General features: G+C 39.8%; 1 protein-coding gene across 22 annotated transcripts in view; it reads left to right on the forward strand.

Moving 5' to 3' along the window:
- ACACA (acetyl-CoA carboxylase alpha) overlaps positions 1–20,777 on the forward strand; it is a 285,398-nt gene that overhangs the window by 202,499 nt on the left and 62,122 nt on the right. For 21 of the 22 annotated variants that reach the window (XM_086686727.1, XM_086686712.1, XM_086686716.1 and 18 more), the window contains 4 exons: positions 1,925–2,194; positions 6,585–6,682; positions 10,948–11,068; positions 11,660–11,770. In XM_086686727.1, coding sequence (XP_086542853.1) covers positions 1,925–2,194; positions 6,585–6,682; positions 10,948–11,068; positions 11,660–11,770 — 600 coding nt within the window. Of the gene's footprint in view, positions 1–1,924; positions 2,195–6,584; positions 6,683–10,947; positions 11,069–11,659; positions 11,771–13,642; positions 15,386–20,777 lie in introns of those variants that run through there. The other variant, XM_086686732.1, reaches the window with a different exon arrangement.

The raw sequence follows: 20,777 nt of genomic DNA on the forward strand, positions 1-20,777 counted from the left end.
AGTGTGTTCTTGGTGCTGCTGTGTTGACACCTAATTAGAAGTCAATATTGCAAGCATAATGACCTAGCCAATTGCTGAACTGACTGCCCAAGTGACACAGTTAGAGTCCCCAGGTAATAACAGAAGATAAGAGTATTATTTGCCTGTCCAGTGCCACACAGACACAATGTTTGCATTAGCATGCAAATGCTGAAGTAGATTCTTCAAGGCTTGTTTCTAAGCTACTTCTAGCCTAGGTGGCTAAGGTTAATATATCATAAAATTTGGTGTAAAACCAGTCTTCCTAACTACAAATGCATTTAGAGGAAATAGCTTTTCCTTCCTGAAAAACAAAAGAGGTGTTAGGTTAGAGCGCCACGTGAGAAGGCAGGTAAAATATTTCTCCCCACACAGGCATATATTAGCCAGCTTCTTAAAAACCATGACCAAAGTTATCCGATATTTGCAGTTTCTCCATGCTGTATTTTGGATGATCTGTTTCTCCTTCCTTTCTGTGTCTTTAATGAGCAGATAGAGTAATACCTTATCTCACAAGGTGATTGGATTTTTTTTCTGTGTATTATATCCATTTTGATTTGTATTTGGCCAATGGTATGATATATTAAATAGCTTATATTTGTCTGTAGGTGTTTCATATATATATTTCTTAATGTGGAGAATCACAAATAGCTATGTGGAAAGCTTCAACCAGCCTGATTACAGTGGATGTGCAATTGGATTGAGGAATGTGTACTCAGAGCTTATGATCACTGGCCCGGTTGAGTCTGGGTGATGCATGTGGCTTTCCAGGGATGCTGCTATTTACATCTGTTAATGGCCCTTCTTGATGGCCAGCTCCCCAATGAGGTGATATGCAGCAGCCTGGGGATGAGGGACCAAGGCTGCAGATGTGGCTGGGCTCCATTAGGCAGGACCAGGAATGCTCATCTGGTAGGCTTTGTGTTTGGGAGCAAGTTGGGGGGGGGGGGGGGGTGAGAGTGCAGTGGGGGGGCAGGAGGGAGACAGAAAGAAATAGGGGGAAAAAAGGAATGGAAAACATTACTTATCCGGGTATAGGGAAACAGACAGGCAGGCATGAAAAACTGCAGCTGTAACTGGGGTATGAGTGAATAGAAAAGAAATGGAACTAGCGAATAAACAAGTAGAAGGATTGACTAGATCTCATATAGAAGGGGATTAAAAGAAGAGAGGGCTGTGAGGGTTTGGGAAGAGACGTGTCACCCCTGCCTTTGAAGTCAATATCATTTATTTGTGTGGCTGGTCAGATGCTACTGAACAGAGAGTAGAGATTTACATATATCATTCCTTGCATGCTTTGGTATTGTGGTGCTGGGAGAAAGTGGCAAGAGATGCTCAGAGCGAGGATGCAATGTTGAGCTATAGTGAATTCTTGCAGAGGATACCTGAAGCTAGCCAGTAAAGAATGTTGCTGTTATTCCTATCAAATGCTGGAGAACAGTCAAAGGACCCAGGATCACAGAAGTTGTATAGTCCATGAAAGATGATTCTCCTCTCCTCTCATGTGTAAGAAGTTTCTCAGAAAGAATCTCACTGAAGATGGAACTAGTGTCTTAGCAAATAGGGTAGCAAGCTAGGGAGTTTTGGATGTAATTCCCTGCAGCATGGCATTCTCCCACACGTATCTTGAGTGCATTTAGACTTTGGTTTTTCCATCTTTTTTAAGCAGGTCCAAAGAAGGAATTGAAACAACTGTGAAATACATAGTAAGCCAGCTGTTCTCACCATAACCTAGAGAGGTATGCTAGAATGTTTGTTATAGTTTCCCACAGGAAACTTGGCTCTTTAACAGGGCATATTTTACATGGAGGCTGTGTCTAGGTATAGTCTGATACCTTCATGGAGCCTGAAAAAAAATTCTACAGGTAAGAGGCTTCTATTTATTTGTTTGTCTGTGCCTTTGCAGATTGGCATGGTAGCTTGGAAAATGACCCTTAAAAGTCCTGAATATCCAGAAGGCCGAGATATCATTGTTATTGGCAATGACATCACATACCTAATTGGGTCCTTTGGGCCCCAGGAGGATTTGCTGTTTCTCAGAGCTTCTGAGCTTGCCAGGGCAGAGGGTATCCCACGCATCTTTGTCGCAGCCAACAGCGGAGCACGAATTGGACTGGCAGAGGAAATTCGTCATATGTTTCACGTGGCCTGGGTAGATCCTGAGGATCCTTACAAGGTACAGACTAAGAAAAGATAAAACTTCAAGACAGTATATCGTGTTGTGTATGTGTGTGTGTGTTGTGTGTGTCTACACGTGTAAAGAGGTGGGGGAAAGGGAGAGGTTTAAGTTCAAAAGTCCGCACGCACAGTGAGCTATAACCATGTTGGAGACAAATTGTGTCTCAATATATTCACCAGGTTTTTTCTCCAGCTTTGAAACAGATTGCTGTTTCTTGAGTTGAACACCAGAAGAAATAAATACGCATTCATCATGGGACATGTTAAGCCAGAAATGCCTATCTTTAAACTATTCCACTGTGGCTTCCATGACTTAATGGTCATTTACTAAAGCGCTTATATCCTCAGCTTCTTCTCTACTTGAAATCTGCCTGTCCTCTAAAGACTCTGCTTTCCCTAGCTGTCTTACAGAGTGATTGATCTCTGTCTTTCTCTTGTACCACTGAACCTAGAGGGGGAAGAGTGTCTTCTTTGTGCCTCATTGCTACTTTCAGACCCTTTTCCCTTCTTTCTCTCTGAAAACCCCCATATATATATATTTTTTAGTGTTTATTTATTTTGACAGAGAGCAAGAGAGCGGAAGAGAATCCCAAGTAGGCTGCACACTATCAGCCTACTGTGCTCACAAACCATGAGATCATGACCCAAGCCAAAATCAAGAGTCAGGTACTTAACCAGCTGAGCCACCCAGGCTCCCCTGAAACCCCCATCTTTGAATTTCATGTCATCAGACTGTGCCAAACCACCACTTATTATAGTGGTCCCCAACTCTGGTCACTCCTCATTCTTTGCATCTTTTAGTTGCTGGCACATTGTCATTCTCCAATACAACTAGCCCTGTTATAATTCTTAGTGACTTCTATATCCATGTAGATGATCCATTCCATAATCCAGCATCTTAGATCCTTGACTTCCTATCTTTTACTCCAGCTCAGCCTCTTCTTCACCATAATCTTAATTTCAACCATCCCTTTCTTTGCTACCCCTTCATCCTATCTTTCCCACTCATTTTCTGTAGTATACCAAGTCCAGCAATCCTTTGAACCCTCCAGAATCTGCAACTGTTGATCCTACAACCTTTCTTCTGTCCTTCACTCCCTCTTTACATCCTAATTTCATTCCTGTCAGCTTGCATTCCAAGTTCAATCATAGGTTAATCATATTATAATGACTACATTTTCTACACCCTCAACTTTTTTCCCTCTTTCCTCATCCTCATTCTGCTTACTTTATCTCTTTACAAAAACCTTGTGTAAATCCAGTACTCTCCATGTACTCACATACATGAACCTGCATAGCTGAACACTGATGGAGAAAAATACCCACTACTGTTGACTGGTCTTACTTTCAATTCAAGTTTAGGAACTTGAACAATGGACAGTTTCACATCTTCCGCTCTCTCCTTAAAACTCCAAAATCCTCTTGCTCCATCCTCCTTCTTAGCTAACGACCTTGCTCCCCAGTTCACTGAGCAAATGGAAGCAATGAGAAGAGAGCATCCACAAGCTCTCACGTATCTGCATCTGTGCCTTTATTCTCTGCCATCTCCCTGTACTCTGGATGGACAGTCCCTGCCCCTGTCCAAAGCCAGTCACTCCTCTTGGACATTTACCCTTTCCATCTTAAATCATCACTTTTTCCCTGTACCAAATCTACCCCTTTAGCTTACAAATACTTAGCCCCCAATCACTACCTTTATTGACAGCAAAGCTTCTTAAGAGCATTGTCTCTTCTTGCTATCTCCAGACACTCTCCCCTCACCTCAGGTAGGCTTGCACCCTCACCGGCACACTGTACTGCTTTTGTCAGGGTCACCATGGATTCCATATGGTTAAATTCTGTCATGAATCTTAGTCTTCATTTGAGTTACTCGATGCCATAGCAGCATTTGACACAGTTGGTCACTCCTTCATCCTTGAAATACTTTGTCCTCTTGGCTTCTAGGGCCCAGAGTCTCCTTTTTAGCTTCCTGACTGCTCCTTCTCAGTTTTCTTTGCTAAGACATCTTGTCAATGTAATGGTGTTTCAGAGGATAATGGAAATATTCTAATATTTTGATTGTGGTGGTGATTACACAAGTGTATACATTTGTCAAAACTCACCAAACTGCAGTACATAAAGTCAAGGAATTTTATTGCACGTAAATTATACTTAAATAAAATTCCTATTAAAAGTGTATGGAAATTATTGATGACTACTCACAGGTACAATGTTTCTTTTTGGGGTGATAGAAATGGCCTGGAATCAGAGAGTGGTAATGGTTGCACAACATCAGGATATACTAAAAACCCTTTAAAATGGCCAGTTTTGGGGTGTTTGGCTGGCTCAGTTGATGAAGCACTCAACTCTTGATCTCAGGGTTGTGAGTTCAAGCCCCATGTTTGGTTGTAGAGATTACTTTAAAAAAAAAAAAAAGGGTCAGTATTGTGTGAATTTTAACCCAAGACCCTATATAGATTGGTCTTCCAATACCACCCTGCCCTCACTTCTTTCAGACAGTCTCACTCCACACTGGCTTCAACGACCTCCTTAAATATTTCTGAGGCACACTCATGTCCCTGCACTTCTGCACCTGCAGTTCCTTCTGCTTCGAATACTTCCTCTCCCAGTGCCCCCATATCCTCATGTCTCATTTCCTCCACTCTTCAGTGAAGCCACTTTCAAGGAAGACTTCCCTGGGCTTTTCTTTCTACAAGTTCACGTCTCACAACTCTCTGTCTCCCTCTCGACTCTTGTTTTTTTTACTTAAACAGTATTCTCATTAACATTATATGTTTATTTATTTCTGTCTCTCTCGCTAGAGTATAAGTTCCATAAGGCCAGGAAATTTTGTCTGTTTTGTTCATTCCTGTTTTCCATTGCCTAGAACAGTACCTTTCACATAAGAGGCACTCAATAAATACATGCTGACTGACATACTAAGGACCCTCCACACTACAAGGTTCTTGTCATACGTCATACAAATTCAGTGACAGATTCATGTCTTCCAGGTTGTGCTCACTGTGGGACAAATTCATTGAGTTAAGTGGTGGCATAATTTCTCACAGTATTTAAAACACCTTTCTCTGTTTACCTTTTTTTTTTTGCCTGAATGACTAATTCCTTTAAGTTAAACACATGTATCCTGTAACTCTATTTTGTGAGCATGTGTATGTATTTGTAAAAATAATTACAAAAAGCTAGTATAAATTTTTAAATGTAAATGGGAATTATAAGTTTTTATTTAAAAATGCAAAAGGCAGGGGCACCTGAGTGGCTCAGTCAGTTAAGTATACGGCTTTGGCTCAGGTCATAATCTCATGGTTCTTGAGTTCGAGTCCTGCCTTGGGCTCTGTGCCAACAGCTCGGAGCCTGGAGCCTGCCTCAAATTCTGTGTGTGTCTCTCTCTCTCAAAAATAAACAAGCATTAAAAATTTTCTTAATAGGGGCGCCTGGGTGGCGCAGTCGGTTAAGCGTCCGACTTCAGCCAGGTCGCGATCTCGCGGTCCGTGAGTTCGAGCCCCGCGTCGGGCTCTGGGCTGATGGCTCAGAGCCTGGAGCCTGTTTCCGATTCTGTGTCTCCCTCTCTCTCTGCTCCTCCCCCGTTCATGCTCTGTCTCTCTCTGTCCCAAAAATAAATAAAACGTTGAAAAAAAAATTTAAAAAAAAAAATTTTCTTAATAAAAAATAATAAAAATGCAAAAGGCATGAATTCAGTATTCATTGATGATTATCACTGTATATGATGATTATCACCGTATAGAATTCTGGTTTTAATATTGCCTTCCCATTTTTGTGATCCTCTCAATTATCTCTTAACATTTACTTTCTTTTTTTTTTTAAATCTGTTTATTTATTTTTTGAGAGAGCATGCACACATGCATATGAGTCGGGGAGGGATAGAGAGAGAGGGAGAGACAGAGAATCCCAAGCAAGCTCTGCACTCAGCACAGAGCCCAACGTGGGGCTTGATCCCATGAACTGTGAGATCATAACCTTAGCTGAAATCAAGAGCTGGACACTCAACTGACTGAACCACCCAGAAAACCCCATTGGATTTGAAAAAGCAAATAATACTAATCCACACATTTCTTTAATTTTGTGTTGATATCATTAATAGACGTGGCACAAAAGATCAGAAATTACCCTTTAAAAACCTGATGAAAATGAAATGGTTGGAATATATTCGCAGTTGTAGCTACAAGATAGCTTAATTCAAAGACAGTCAGTGACTAGAGAAATAGGCACTTCCATCTTTCAAAGGAGAACTGTCTATGCTAGTATTCTGTTAGAGTGATGTGACAATTTAAAGCTAGCTTTGGAACAAGCTGTGTTATGCATGCTTTGCTATGTCCTCTGGTTATGTGATGATGGCAAATAATGAGTTAAAAACTATTTGTACTTCACAGGGATACAAATACTTATATCTGACCCCTCAGGATTATAAGAGGGTCAGTGCTCTCAACTCTGTCCACTGTGAACATGTAGAAGATGAAGGAGAATCCAGGTAGGTATATATGTATCAGAATTATTTAGCCATGAATTAAAGAAAGGTGAATATGATCATTTCTTCCTCATTGTCCTGCTGATCATGACCTTGAAAGAGCAATGAAGATTGCTTATTATATAATCTGGAGGTCCGAGGTTTGTACCATAGCTCTACCACTAATTAACTGAAAGACCTTATCTTACTGATTAAGGTTTTTAAATTATGTTTATTATATTTATTCATTTTAGAAAAGTTGGAATATATAAACAATCATGAAGAAATAAAAATTAGCTACAAACCTACTGAGAAAGAACGTTATTAATGTATACTATAGTCTTGCTATCTTTTCTGTATATGACTTTGTTCTACATAATCAGAATCACAATAGAAAAACTCTTTTGTTATTTGTACTTTTCACTAAAAACTATTTTGGGGAAATTTTGTATATTCTTAAAATATTATTTGAGAATATGTTTAAGGGCTTGATAATATTTTATGATAAAATTTTATTTAATAATTAAATTGTATCTTTTTTGAACATTCAGACTATTCCAACTTTTTACTACTATATTCCTCAGCTGAGTGTTCTTTTAAATAAACTTTTAGGAATATCTATCATTATTCCCTTTGACCTATCTAAAAAGTAGAATTACTGGTCAAAAGATATGTCCGTTTTAAAGATATTTTTGATAATTTCAGATTGCCCTCCCAAGATCCGTACTCCACCAGCAGTATATGACAGTGCATTCTTCCCCTTTAATTTTTCTCCACTCTTGCCAATATTGATTATTGTCAATTAATAAAATAGGATAAAAATAGCAATTATTTTAACTGGTATTTTTGAATACTAGTGAGGTTTACCATTTTTACAGTCTGTCTGCAAGTACTTTCAGAATGTTAATCAACTATTACAATACCAATTATTGAGTAATTCGTACTTTCCTCACTTTTATAATAATCTTAATTCAATTACTAGGCTTTGTATCAGTTTTTTGTGCTGTCTATTCTTGGGGTAATGCCACATTATTTTAACTGTTTTAATGGGGCAGATTTCCTCACATTCTTAATTTTTCCCCATTTTATTGACTCTTTTTGTCTTTTTGTATTAGTTTCATTGTTTTTAATTACCAAAAACTTTCCATAATGATTTTGATTCAAGTTACATTAAGTTTATTAATTAATTTAGGAAATCTGACATCTTCATAATTATTAACTCTTCCCAAGAAAAAAACATGGCACGTTTTTCCTTTTTTCAACTGTATTTTTAAAAATTTTGTGGTTTTCTTCATATAGGTTATGCTGGAAGTTCCCACTCTGTCTTGGTTCATAACACCCTTGCTGTCTCAATAATTTTTTCACAGCAACTTTGAGCTAAAAGATATACCTAATATTTCTGTTTATTAAGTAGTCAGACCCAGAGAACTTCATAAGTATTTATACTCTAATAAATTAATAGTTATTTGAAAATAGGGGCGCCTGGGTGGCGCAGTTGGTTGAGCGTCCGACTTCAGCCAGGTCACGATCTCACGGTCCGTGGGTTCGAGCCCCGCATCGGGCTCTGGGCTGATGGCTCAGAGCCTGGAGCCTGTTTCCAATTCTGTGTCTCCCTCTCTCTCTGCCCCTCCCCCGTTCATGATCTGTCTCTCTCTGTCCCAAAAATAAATAAACGTTGAAAAAAAAAATTAAAAAAAAAAAATAGTTATTTGAAAATATAATACACATAAATTGAAAGTTTTTTCACTTTTAAATAATTACAGTTACTTACTAATGGGATATTTGCATCTATATGAACTCTCAAAACTTGGATTTAGCTCGGATGTAGCCACCATTGTTTCTTGTTCTGCATTGATTTTTGTGTAGGACTTGGTTTTTTTGTTTTTGTTTTTATTTTTCCAGAGAAACTGTGAAAACCCAGCATTGCAAAGATAAAACATTGTCAACAGGAATGTAGCATTATGTAATGTTTAAAAATGAACCACGTAATGCTGGTAGTTAACATGGGATCCAACAGATACTATATATCAGAGTGTTTCTCTAAAATATTTAAAATATCCTGCAGTGCCCCTGGCAGTTGACTGTGTCACCTGAGGTACTGTGGTGCACAGTGTAGGTACAAAATGGAGTTTGCCATTTTTAAAATGTTTATGCCTAAATATTTTGCATTTTTAAAATTTATTTTTTAATTTTTAATTTTTTTATTTTAGAGAGAGAGAGTGGGAGCAGGGGAGAGGAACAGAGGAAGAGAGAGAAAGAATCTTAAGCAGCTCCAGGTTCAGCATGGAGCCTAATGTGGGGCTCAGTCCCACAACCCTGGGATCATGACCTGAGCCAAAATTAAGAGTCAGACGTCTCTTGAACCAACTGAGCCACTCAGGCACCCCTATTTTGTATCTTTTCTTGCTATTCTGATGGGGATTCTCCCTCCCCATTATATTTTTTAACTCTTTATTACTGATATTTTAGAAAGCTATTGATTTTACATATTTTTTTGTTAAAGCAAGTCATTTTTCTTCTCTAAGTTTTAGTTTCCCCATCTGTAAGATGAAGATCAAGTAAATTAATATTTGTAAAGTTGTTGGCACAGCACTGAGTACATAGTAAGCAGTCAAAAATCCTGGCTGCTATTATATGTAATAATGGAGAGGATATTACCTATCACACTGGATTGTTGTGAGGATCAAAAATTTTATATATATATAAAATACTATCTATCTGTATATCTATATATACCCTATACAAAGTGTATACACTATATATATATTACACTATACAAAGATTTTTATTACAAATAACATTAAAATTTGGTACTACTTTAAGGAATGATAGTCTCAATAGTAGAAGACTCAGATCATAGAGCAGAAAATGGGAAATTTGTATTCTTTTTCATGTAATACAAAGGCAGAAGATGCCACTTAACAAGTCATGAATACCTGTGAAGCAATATGTAATCCTTAGGAGGGAAAAGATCTGCTTTGCAGGGACGGCTGACTATGCCCATGAGTGTTTGTGACTATATAGCATGTGAGCCTTCTGGAAAGGACACATTAACCCTCCCTCCAATTATTGTGGCTCATTAACCCCTTAAGGGAGATTAGCTTTACCTGTAACATAACTCTAGAATTTAGAGCCTAGATACAGAGCAAAAGGAAGAATGGAGAATTCCTGGGAGAGGCTAAAAATAGAAAGGCCAGGGAATCTGAGAAGCAGAAATGCAAAGCCAGAGGCCAACAGCAAGGGCAAAGCAAAAGAATTGGTGGAAGGTTAGAAGTAAGGAAAGAAGGGAACAGAGAAATATGGGGGCAAAAAAGTAGTTTAAGAGCCACTATGGGATATTTATTATTTCAATTTATAAAACTATGCCTGGTGCCAAGCTTTCTGGGTACACACAGAACTGTAAATAATATATGCCCATCTCTGCTTCCAACTTTATATTTTTCCTCTCTTTTATTAGTTCCATTCCCCATCTCCCACTTCCCATTATCAGCTATCACTCCTAATCCCCTGCCCAGAAGACAGACGAGTGGCTCCCACTGGATCTACAAGATGGTTTCTGGACAACTTGGCCAGCATTTCACTTCCATGCACATTCTACTTGCCCCTCTATTCAAAAGACTAGAGCCAGGATCCCTCTGTGTATGCACTTGATATTCACAAAGAGCAGGAATGGGAGTGCACTGTTTTGATCTTGCCCTTCATCCCTGTCTTGGAAAGAGAAAGGATTTTTTGACTTGAGAAATTGGCCTGAGCATTCTCACTATGCCTCTGGACTTTTTTATTCCTTTGTAACGTGTATCAAAAATTATTGATTTAATGGCTGTTGCTGATTATAGAGAGATATACAGTCGCCCTGCTTTTAAGAAACTTGTTCTAGAAAGTAAGAGAGGGCATCTAAAATCAGAGCGCCATCTATGTGTCAAGCCCTCTCTTTGTTCCTTTAATTTAACTTTCATGTCAACCCTTAGGTAGACACCATTATCTCCATCTTACAGAAGTTACTATTATCTCCAGAGTTACATGGCTATATGTGTCAGAGCAGGGTTTTAAACCTGTCTACTTAATTCCAGATTTTTCTCTTTCCACTATACCATATTGCTTCCAGAAGAAAATAGGCACCAAGCTAAGAAGGAAAGATACATGAATGAAAAGTATAAGAAGAGTATAGAGCCCTGGCATTAAATAAGCTTTCAGTATGCTTTTAGCAGCCTTTTAATAGTGATTATTCTTTTAGTGGATTGTTGTTCTTGTGTTTAACCTTTATAATTTGGCATGGCTATATCCAATAGGTACAAGATAACTGATATTATTGGGAAGGAAGAGGGACTTGGAGCAGAGAACCTTCGAGGCTCTGGAATGATTGCTGGAGAATCCTCATTGGCCTATAATGAGATTATCACCATCAGCTTGGTAAATCTTATCAGAATGTGAAATTTTTGAAGAACTGACTGTGTGGCTAGGAGTTTTTTTGGTCCGATCTCTGCCATTCAGTCCCAAATGAGAACATTTCTTAAAAATTATCTACAATATGATTTTAATTGTGCATGATAATGTAAATGAATTTCCTAGAAAAACCTAGCACCTCATTTTAGCCTTTAGTTTAACTTCTTATTTCTCTAAATATTCTACGAGAATTTTAATAGCTTGAATTTCTTCTCTTAACTACTTTTCTTGTTCTTACCTCTAGTATAGATGCCAAGCATCTATGAAATGGGAAGAAGTATAAGAGAAATAAACGGCCTATGAACCTTTGTGTCTAATCCCCTTTGGTCCAATTCAGTGAATTCTGTACCTTCTTTTCTTTGACCAGGAAATTGTGGGGCTTTTTTAACATTGTTATTAATCAAGCAGACTTTCTAAAAAGCAATTTTTTTTTCTATTAATGTAGATTTTATACATTTGTGCCTTAGTTCTTACAGCTTGGGAGGGGACATAAATCTGTGACATGTAGAATTTATTCTCTCTCTCTCTCTCTCTCTCTTTAATTTATTCTTTTTTAAGGTTACATGCCGGGCAATTGGGATTGGAGCTTACCTTGTCCGGCTGGGACAGAGAACCATCCAGGTTGAAAATTCTCACTTAATTCTGACCGGAGCTGGAGCTCTCAACAAAGTAAGTTTCTAGAGTCTGAGAGAAGTGTGTGAAGCTGTATGAAGATGATTGTGAATTCTTAATTCAAGATTCTGATTGAGGAGAAGCCTTTCATTTCAGTTCATGCCTCCCTGAATCTATTCCCCTCTATCTTCATCTTTCCTGACCATTGCCTTGCTTACCTAATCATTCATTCATTCATTGTATTCAACAAGTATTTTGAGTACCTACTCTGTGCCAGGCACTGTTCCAGGACCTGTGGATATGTTCATGAACAATCCATGTAGAATTCTTGCTCTGAAGGGCTTACGTTCTAGTGTCTTTCTAGGAAGAGAATTAATTGAATGCTTTTTTTCTACCCTCCTTCCCTTTCTTTCATCTGTGAGTAAGTGAAGAGATCTATTCCCAGATGTGGAGCTGTCTCTGAAACATCTTCTGAATGTGTTGACAATATCATTTTAATGTTCTGAGAAATTTGTGAATATAGAGGAAATAATTGGTAAATATTGAATGGAAAGATGGGTAGATGGATGCATGGATGGATTTCTGGGAAAGGGTATGACAGAGATTTATCATCCCTTCAAAAGAAATTCTTGTGCCTTTTCAATTCAAGCTCACGGGCTTTTCCAAAGGAAAAAAAAAATGGTTGGTGAGGTCACCGCTTGTAAGAGTGAAAACTAAGTATACCTGAATATACAAAAGACAGTGTAGTTCTGACTTCTCTGCAGACATAGGAATATTATTTTCTCTCCAGAGCCAAGAATGTGTAATAGTCTGGGACTGGTTGGCTGACCTTGTGCAACTCATGTAACCTCTCAGCTCCTCAGCTTTCTTTGTCTGTCAAAGGGGGATAATAACTTACACGCTTAAATGATACAGTGGAGATCAAATGAGAAATCATAAGCAAAAGTACCTAGCACTTGGCACAAAGTGTTGGTCCTCATTACAGTTTCAGTTCCCTTTTCTTCTCTCTTATACGATTTGATGATTTATCTTGTGGAGTTATATGCACGCTGAGAAATCATAAGCAAAAGTACCTAGCACTTGGCACAAAGTGTTGGTCCTCATTACAGTTTCAGTTCCCTTTTCTTCTCTCTTATACGATTTGATGATTTATCTTGTGGAGTTATATGCACGCTGAATTGTATCAACTACTGGGTTTACTGGACTTGTGCAAACTTTATCAAGCCTTGACTTTGCAGTGGAAGGATAGGAAGTAAGTGTCCTGTTACCTCATTTTTTAAAAGTGGATATATCCATTGGTCCAATTAGCTTTTGGAGATGTCAGAAATGAGGAGAATCGTCTGATGCAGTTTGCTGTCTGCATTCCTTAAGAGGTCTGTATCCTTCTCTGGGCTTGCTTTTCCCTCTAAGGAAAGGCAGAGCTGTGCTAAAATGGCAAACTTGCATCCCCACTCCTCTTTAGGAGAGTAGCTTAAAAATAGACATTGTGAACTGCCACTACTGAAGGAGATTATTGCAGTGGGAGAAACTGCTGAGAGTCTTAATTTTTTTTTTAAGTTGCTCTTTTGGATACCTTCTTAGGATGAGATATTGATGAATGTCGCAAAGAATTGTAGGTATGATTATCTGTAAAGATGGAATTTAAAAAGACACGAGTATTCCCATACCTGGACAGAGAGCTAATTTCTGAAGGGTATTTCATTACATTTTCTTATTTTCTCCCTATGAACATGTTATACACAAAGAATAATACACAAAGCAAAGGTATTGTTACTACTGCTGGGGGGTTTTGTTTGTTTGGTTTTTGTTTTTTGCCTAAAAACTTGCCAGTTGAATTTCATTTGTGTCATAAAGGAAGCATTAGGGAATTTTTCTTAAAATCTAGTTGAATTGTTCTGATGAGATTTATTATGTTCCCCTTCTTCCTAGCCTGCAGGGCTGCTTGTTAAAGGAGAAGTGTGGTTGCAGGGGAAAGGACAAGGAAAGCTGCAGCTGTAACTTACCAAACAATGCTCATTTCCAGAAGGACATGATCATTTGTAGCTGAAGGGAGTGATCAAGTTATAAAGGTTACCTAATCCTGCTCTGCCTGCTTCACTGTCTTCATGTCAGTGCCTCTTAAGTACACAGACATATTGTTGGAAGACACCCGATTTCATGCAAATTCATTCAGAACGTCCTATCCGCCCCTTTGCCTATCCAGTATGAAAAAGGAAACTATACGGAAGCTGCAAGCATAGATTGCTCCCTCTGACTCACTCTTTGCATGTTTCGTCTTTGTGTGTACTAGTATCTTTCAACATCTCTGTGTGCTTTTCTTTCTGTGGTAATGTCTCTTATGGGTGGTGCAGGTTACTTTGAGTGCGTGTCTCTTCCTGCGTGAGTGCTGGTCTCTCTTGTCTCTTTGTGTCTGTATCTTGTTTCCAGATCCCTCTCTCTCCGTGTGCCTCCCTGAGTATCCATATGTGAGAAAGTCTTTGTGTGTGTCTGAAAACACTGTAGAACCTCCTTAAGCCTTGACTATTTTGCTCGAGTATGCGTGTACCTGTGCAAAGTGGAAATGTAGGTGGTATATGCAAGCTTTTAGACTGTAAACATTTGACCCCCGCCTTTTTGAGTCTTCATCCTTTATGTTAAACATTGGGGTGAAGAATAGGAAAGGAGGGGTGTGCAGAGGTTGTAGGAAAAAAGAAATCTGTGTGTGCAAGTGCCGATCCCGTTGACCCCTTTGAAAATTGAAATAATGATAATGCGCGTCTCCTGACTGCATCAAAGTATCAGCACATCAAAAGCCAGGAGGCATGAAATGCAAATGATAAAGTGAAAGCAGATGGATTGTGCATGATCGCCTGATGCCCAATGAATTTTAAAAGGTGCTGGTTTGCAAGGGGGGGTAGGGTGGGGGGTGGGGGTTGGGGGTGGGGGGACTGAAATAAACACGTTATCCCTGCAATTTTTTTTTTGTTCTTGACGCTCACTCCTGACAATATTTTTTCACACTTGAGTGAACACCCACTCCATCTCTCTCTCCCTTTCTCCCTCTCTCTTTCTCTATCTTTCTCTCTCCTCTCCAATTCCCACCCACCTCCCCCCCCCCCCCCCCCCAACCTCTTACACGTCTCAGGTCATGTCGCTGCAGCTCCGGTGGAAATAATAAGATATAAACCACGAGGTTGTTATTTGCATAGAAATAGCATGGAGCCCCAGGCAGCAAGGGAGAAGGACACAGGGATCATTTGTCTAAAATTTTAATGAAAACTTTTGCTGAGGCAGAGATTTTTTTGAAACTTTCTTTCTCCCTGCTTTTCTCCTCCCCTCCCCACCCCCAACCTCCCCATCACTGATTTGACTTAACATGGTTCAATTTGAAGAGAAAGGGTTGACACACCACATATCATACTTCTGTAATACAGCAACATGTAAATTGTTTGTTCCTTTAATAGATATGAAGCTGGAGAGACACACATTCCCAACTTAATACATTACATGTATGTGTCAAGCTTTTATGGCTACACTCCATCTCAGTGCACACGTGATGTTGCCTGTCGTTAGTCGACCTGTTTTTTAATTAGTTCAGACCTTCCTACCTTTTTGCTTCCAAAGACCCTTACTTTGTAAAGGATCTCTTTTTGTAGCCAACAGTAGTAACCTGCAAATAAAATATAAATGCTCTGGCAGTTTCCTGTTTTTTACTTTCAGTGGTTTTACTGTACATTTACACATTTTATTCACAGGCACTGTCTTTTGCCACTGTGTCTTTTGTTCCAAGTGCTTCCTGCATTCATATTTTTATCCCTTTCCCCCTGTTATCTCAGTATTTGTATATTCTCTTTCCTTGTCTATCTTGTTCTCTGTTGCCTGTAGTTACTTGTAAAACATTCAAAATATTACCAAGTTGAGGAGGGGTGTAGTATCTGGGTTTTCATAAGTGCCGCACAAGATTTGCTATTTGAACAAAAGGCATTGGGCTGGTGATTAGAAGCAGTCTGGATGACTCTATTTGAAACTTAACATCAGTCCAGCCCCCTTGCTACCTTCTGGAGTGGGCTAGTGGTGTCAAGGCTGTTTTACAGATGGGAAGACTACAACAGTAAGAGGTAAAGTGACTTGGTTCCATTGGCAAAGACTAAATCTGCATCAGAACATGAACTTCCACGTCCTCAAGTTTTATTCAAGATGGGCTCGGCTCAGTCCTAGGGTGTGTGGGTGGCTCAACTGGTTAAGTGTCTGACTCCTGATTTCAGCTCAGGTCATGATCTCACAGTTCATGAGTTCGAGCCCCACACCGGGCACTGCGCTGACAGTGCAGAGCCTGCTTGGGATTCTCTCTCTCCTCTCTCTCTCTCTCTCTACCTCTACCCCACTTGCTCTCTCTCTCTCTCTCTCTCTCTCTCAAAAATAAATAGAGGCGCCTGGGTGGCTCAGTCAGTTGGGTGTATGACTTCAGCTCAGGTCATGATCTCACGCTCGGTTCATGGGTTCAAGCCCCGTGTTGGACTCTGTGCTGAGAGCTCAGAGCCTGGAGCCTGCTTTGGGTTCTGTGTCTCCCTCTCTTTCTGCCCCTCACCCACTCACACTCTGTCTCTCTCTCTCTCTCAAAAATAAATAAACATTAAAAATTTTTTTAATAAAAAAACTTTAAAAAAAAAAAAAAGGTGAGCTCAGTCCCCTCTGCTTAGTATCCACAAGGCCTGGTCATTTCCCTTTTTGTCCAAATGTCATGGGCATGATGACATAAATAAGAGAAGCTTGTAAGGGTCTGCTATTTCATGCCCCCCCAAAGTAGAAGACCATAGGTTCTTAGCTCTACAAACTGTAGGCTGTAGGTGGCAGATTTCTCAGAATGCCTCATTGAGTGATAAGGCAGGCACACACTGATGGATGTGATACTAACCTGCTGGAAGAGTGTCACGCTAGCCTGCCAAAGGCAGCAACCAGTGTGCTTGGGGAACTGGTAAGTTAGATCCTTAAGGGGCTGAGACAGTTTGTACAGTCATAAACTTCTGAGTCAAGGTGCCATTGGATATTTCCAGTAACTTTCAGATTTACTTCCCCTATTCCACCATTCCTGTTCCTACGTAATGTCTCTAATACATTAGGTGGTGGATAGGCTGGAAGGACCTAGCGTTGTAAGGTAACACTGATGTAGACCAGAGCCAGCTAGTCCTCACTCCATCCCCCAGACTTGAGGTATACACAGAGAAATCAGGATTTTCAATTTATAGCCTGTCCTAATTGTCTGTGGAGGTAAGGCATGTACCAATGACTGTGAGAAATGGAATTATAGATTCGTTCAGGAGTTGATATGTGACATTTTAAAGCTTCTGCGTGGGGTGCCCAGGTGGCTCAGTCGGTTAAGTGTCCAACTTCAGCTCAAGTCATGATCTTGCAGTTCGAGATCTTGAGTTCAAGCCCTGCATTGGGCTCTGCGCTGACAGCTCAGAGCCTGGAGCCTGTTTTCGATTCTGTGTCTCCCTGTCTCTTTGCCCCTCTCCTGTTCATGCTCTGGTCTCTCAAAAATAAGTAAACATTAAAAAAATAAATAAAAGATAAAACTTGTGCTTTAGGGACGGGGGGGATGCCATAATCTCATCTCCCTTACCAAGATCAGGCCCCTGTTTCCACTGAATCTGCCAGGAAAAAAGAAATTATATGATGGTGTGGCTAGGGCTATATATGTTAGGTCCGTAGGGCCCTAATTCTAATCTTGTTTTTGAGACTTGATGCAAGTCCTCTGGATCTCAGTTTGCAAACACATTTTTATGTATTTGTGCAATATGAAATGTGAAGTCATTGCTCACTCTGTTATGTGCAACATCAGAGCTCTTCCCACAAGCTTGTAGAACTGGGGACCTGCACTGTACATTCTCCATATGCACCCATGACTTTGTGACATGCAACATGAAAGAGTTACAGAGACTCAAGAAGGGAAGAAGAGAGGGGCACCTGGCTGGCTCAGTCGGTGGAGCAGGTGACTCTTGGTCTTGGGGTCATGAGTTTGAGCCTCACATTGGGTGTAGAGATTACTTAAAAAAATAGTAAATAAATATTTTTTTGAAAAAAGGAGAGATTATTTAGCTCTTGCTGTGAGGCAGCATTGTAACTTCACATAATTTAAAGAGCATGGACACTAAAGCCCAATTGCCTGGGTTTAATTCCTGGTTCTGCCACCTACTAGCTTGTGTGACCTTGGGCAATTTTCTTAGCTTTTCTGGGTCACAGTTGTATTAACTGTAAAATGAGGATAATAATAGTACCTATTTACCAGGTCTTATGAGGATTAAATGAGTTAATATAGGTAAGTCACTGACACTGTTGTAGTGTTCCCTAAGCTGAATTTAGGGTTCTTTCTCATTGCAACACATTGTCCAGACCCTGGAAAGGAAATATAAACACAACATCTTTCTGATCCTTTGAAGGCAAAAATTCCTTTAAGAAAATGTTAAATGTCCGTCCTCACCATGGCAGTACATTCATGTATTGACTTTCCCAATAGATGTTATCTAAAGACAATCACTGCACTTTGGAAAGCCATTAACGTCAGAGGCACCCTATTGGGTCCTGATAGGGCAGTATATGTGTCAGTCATCTGTCTACAGTAGTCCCTAAGGACTTGTTGATACAATAGCCCATAATCACTCTAAGGATCAGACCAGCAATTTGCATTTTTAAAAGTCCCTAACTACCTATTTTCACAATAGACAGTCCCTGTACTCCGGAAGCTCCAGATGGGATCGCTCTCCTTTTAAAGAGGGCATTTGAGCTTCCTTTCTGAGTAAGCCTCGCTTTAGCATTATGAATGAGTTCTCAGAAAGGATTGCTATGGGCACATCTTCTTAGTTTTCAAACCCTGTTCCCCTGGACCCCAATACCCACACACAAAATATGGGCAAACCCGCCCCCATTTTGTTTTTTCATTTGATGTTCCTCGGGTTTGGTAGAAAACTGTACTAGGTATGTTTGACTCCATCAGTGAGTCATGATCTACCCTCAGCCTGATCCCCAGCTGTCTGGTTTAGAGATCTTGCAGGGTAGAATTTCCCTTCAGAGCTCCATTAGAGAAGTTGCCTCTGACTAAGAGAGCCCTGTGTGGGTACAGTGGCTTGGAAACTAATGACTTGGGAGAACCTAAAACAAGTATCAGTACTGAACTTCTAGATGGAGTGAGTGCTCTGAGGCCCTGCCTAGGGCATTAAATACAGACTCAGGAATTATTATGTTTGACAACCTATTATAAATGCTCAAACTTTTCATCATTCTGCTCCCTGAATTTACTAGGTAAATAACTGGACTTTCTTCTGTTTGGTCCTCAATTTCCTTTTTATAAAATACATTTCCCACCCTAAGGTGAAGACCAGAGGATCTCTTAATCTTAAATTCTCTTGAACTTTTAGTATTCTGTTATGCTATATCTATTGATTTGTAGCCAGGGAACCATGTTAGGCTGGAGCAGAGAGAGAATAGATTGGGAAGGAGGGTAGGTAGGGTCTAAAAGTTGCTACAGGGGCACCTGGGTGGCTCAGTTGGTTAAGTGTCTGACTCTTGGTTTCATTTCAGGTTATGATCTAACAGTTTGTGAATTCAAGCTCTGCATCAGGCTCCATGCTGACAGTGTGGAGTCTGCTTGGGAATCTCTGTCTCCCTCTCTCTCTGCCCCTCCCCGACTCACACAGTCTCTGTCTCTCTCAAAATAAATAAATAAAACTTAAAAATATAAACAAAATAAAATAGTTGCTACATATTAGGGTGTTATATACTAGTGAGATTACATGTTAGTGATATATGAAGTTATTACATTGTAACAAGATTAGGAATAGGAGTTGTAAAGAATAGTAATTAAAAACTTTGTTAATCTCATTTCTTATCCATATTACAGAAAAATAAATGCGATGTGGTAGTGGTGGTGTTAATGATAACTATTGATGACAGCAAGTAGCCATAGAATTATAATTATCGGGAGTGGAAGATCCTCAAAAGTCCAACCACTCAACCATTGTTCAAATTTCCTCTGTAACATGTTACTGCCTAACATTCATTCAGTTATGCTTGAAAACCTCAACTGAAGGGGAGCTCAGTACTTTATGAGCCAATCTCTTTCATCTGTATGAAGTTCACATTTAGCTACAGCCTGTTTGATTGTACAGACCAATTCCTCTTAAAAAGTAGTGTTCAGAATTAACAAAGCAACTCCCAGTATTATGGTGTAACCTGTATGGAATTGAGTGGAACCAAAATCTTTCCCATGTACTTTGTTTTCAGAATCTGGCTTTGTCTTTTTTTTTTTTTTTTTTAACTTTTTTTTTTTTATGTTTATTTATTTTTGGGACAGAGAGAGACAGAGCATGAACAGGGGAGGGGCAGAGAGAGAGGGAGACACAGAATCGGAAGTAGGCTCCAGGCTCTGAGCCATCAGCCCAGAGCCCCACGCGGGGCTCGAACTTACGAACCGCGAGATCGTGACCTGAGCCGAAGTTGGACGCTCAACCGACTGAGCCACCCAGGCACCCCAGAATCTGGCTTTGTCTTAACAGATTAAAGATGAAAATGCTATCCAAAGATAGAAAGGAAACTGGATTCAGAAATAACATTCTTGCCAGCCAAAACAGCAAAATAAGTAGCAATTATAAGAGAACAGCTAAAATGTACACCAGTTGGAAGTACTCTGTAGGTTAGGGGTCTGTTGCAAGGTGTCATGCAAGGTTTTGAGAGCCTTATTATCTCCTGCTTCTCCACCACCTGACTTGTTGGCCCTGTACACAGTTGGAGGTTCTTGGGTGTTGTGTATTCTTTTTTTTTTTTTTTTACGTTTACTTATTTATTTTGAGAGAGGGTGGGGGAGGGGCAGAAGAGACTCCCAAGCAGGCTCTATACTGTCAGCACGAAGCCCGATTTGGGGCTCAAACTCACAAACTATGAGATCATGGCCTGAGCCGAAGTTGGTGCTTAACCAACAGCAGCCCAGGTGCCCCTTGGTTTCTGTGTATTTAAGTAAAACTGTATTTAGTTAAAACTCATTGGGTCCATAGTTAGGTAATACTTATTTCAGGAATCAGTGAAGATGACT

The sequence above is a fragment of the Puma concolor genome, chromosome E1 (assembly GCF_028749965.1).
Source record: "Puma concolor isolate L17-30 chromosome E1, mPumCon1.1.hap2, whole genome shotgun sequence".
Lineage (NCBI taxonomy): Eukaryota > Metazoa > Chordata > Mammalia > Carnivora > Felidae > Puma > Puma concolor.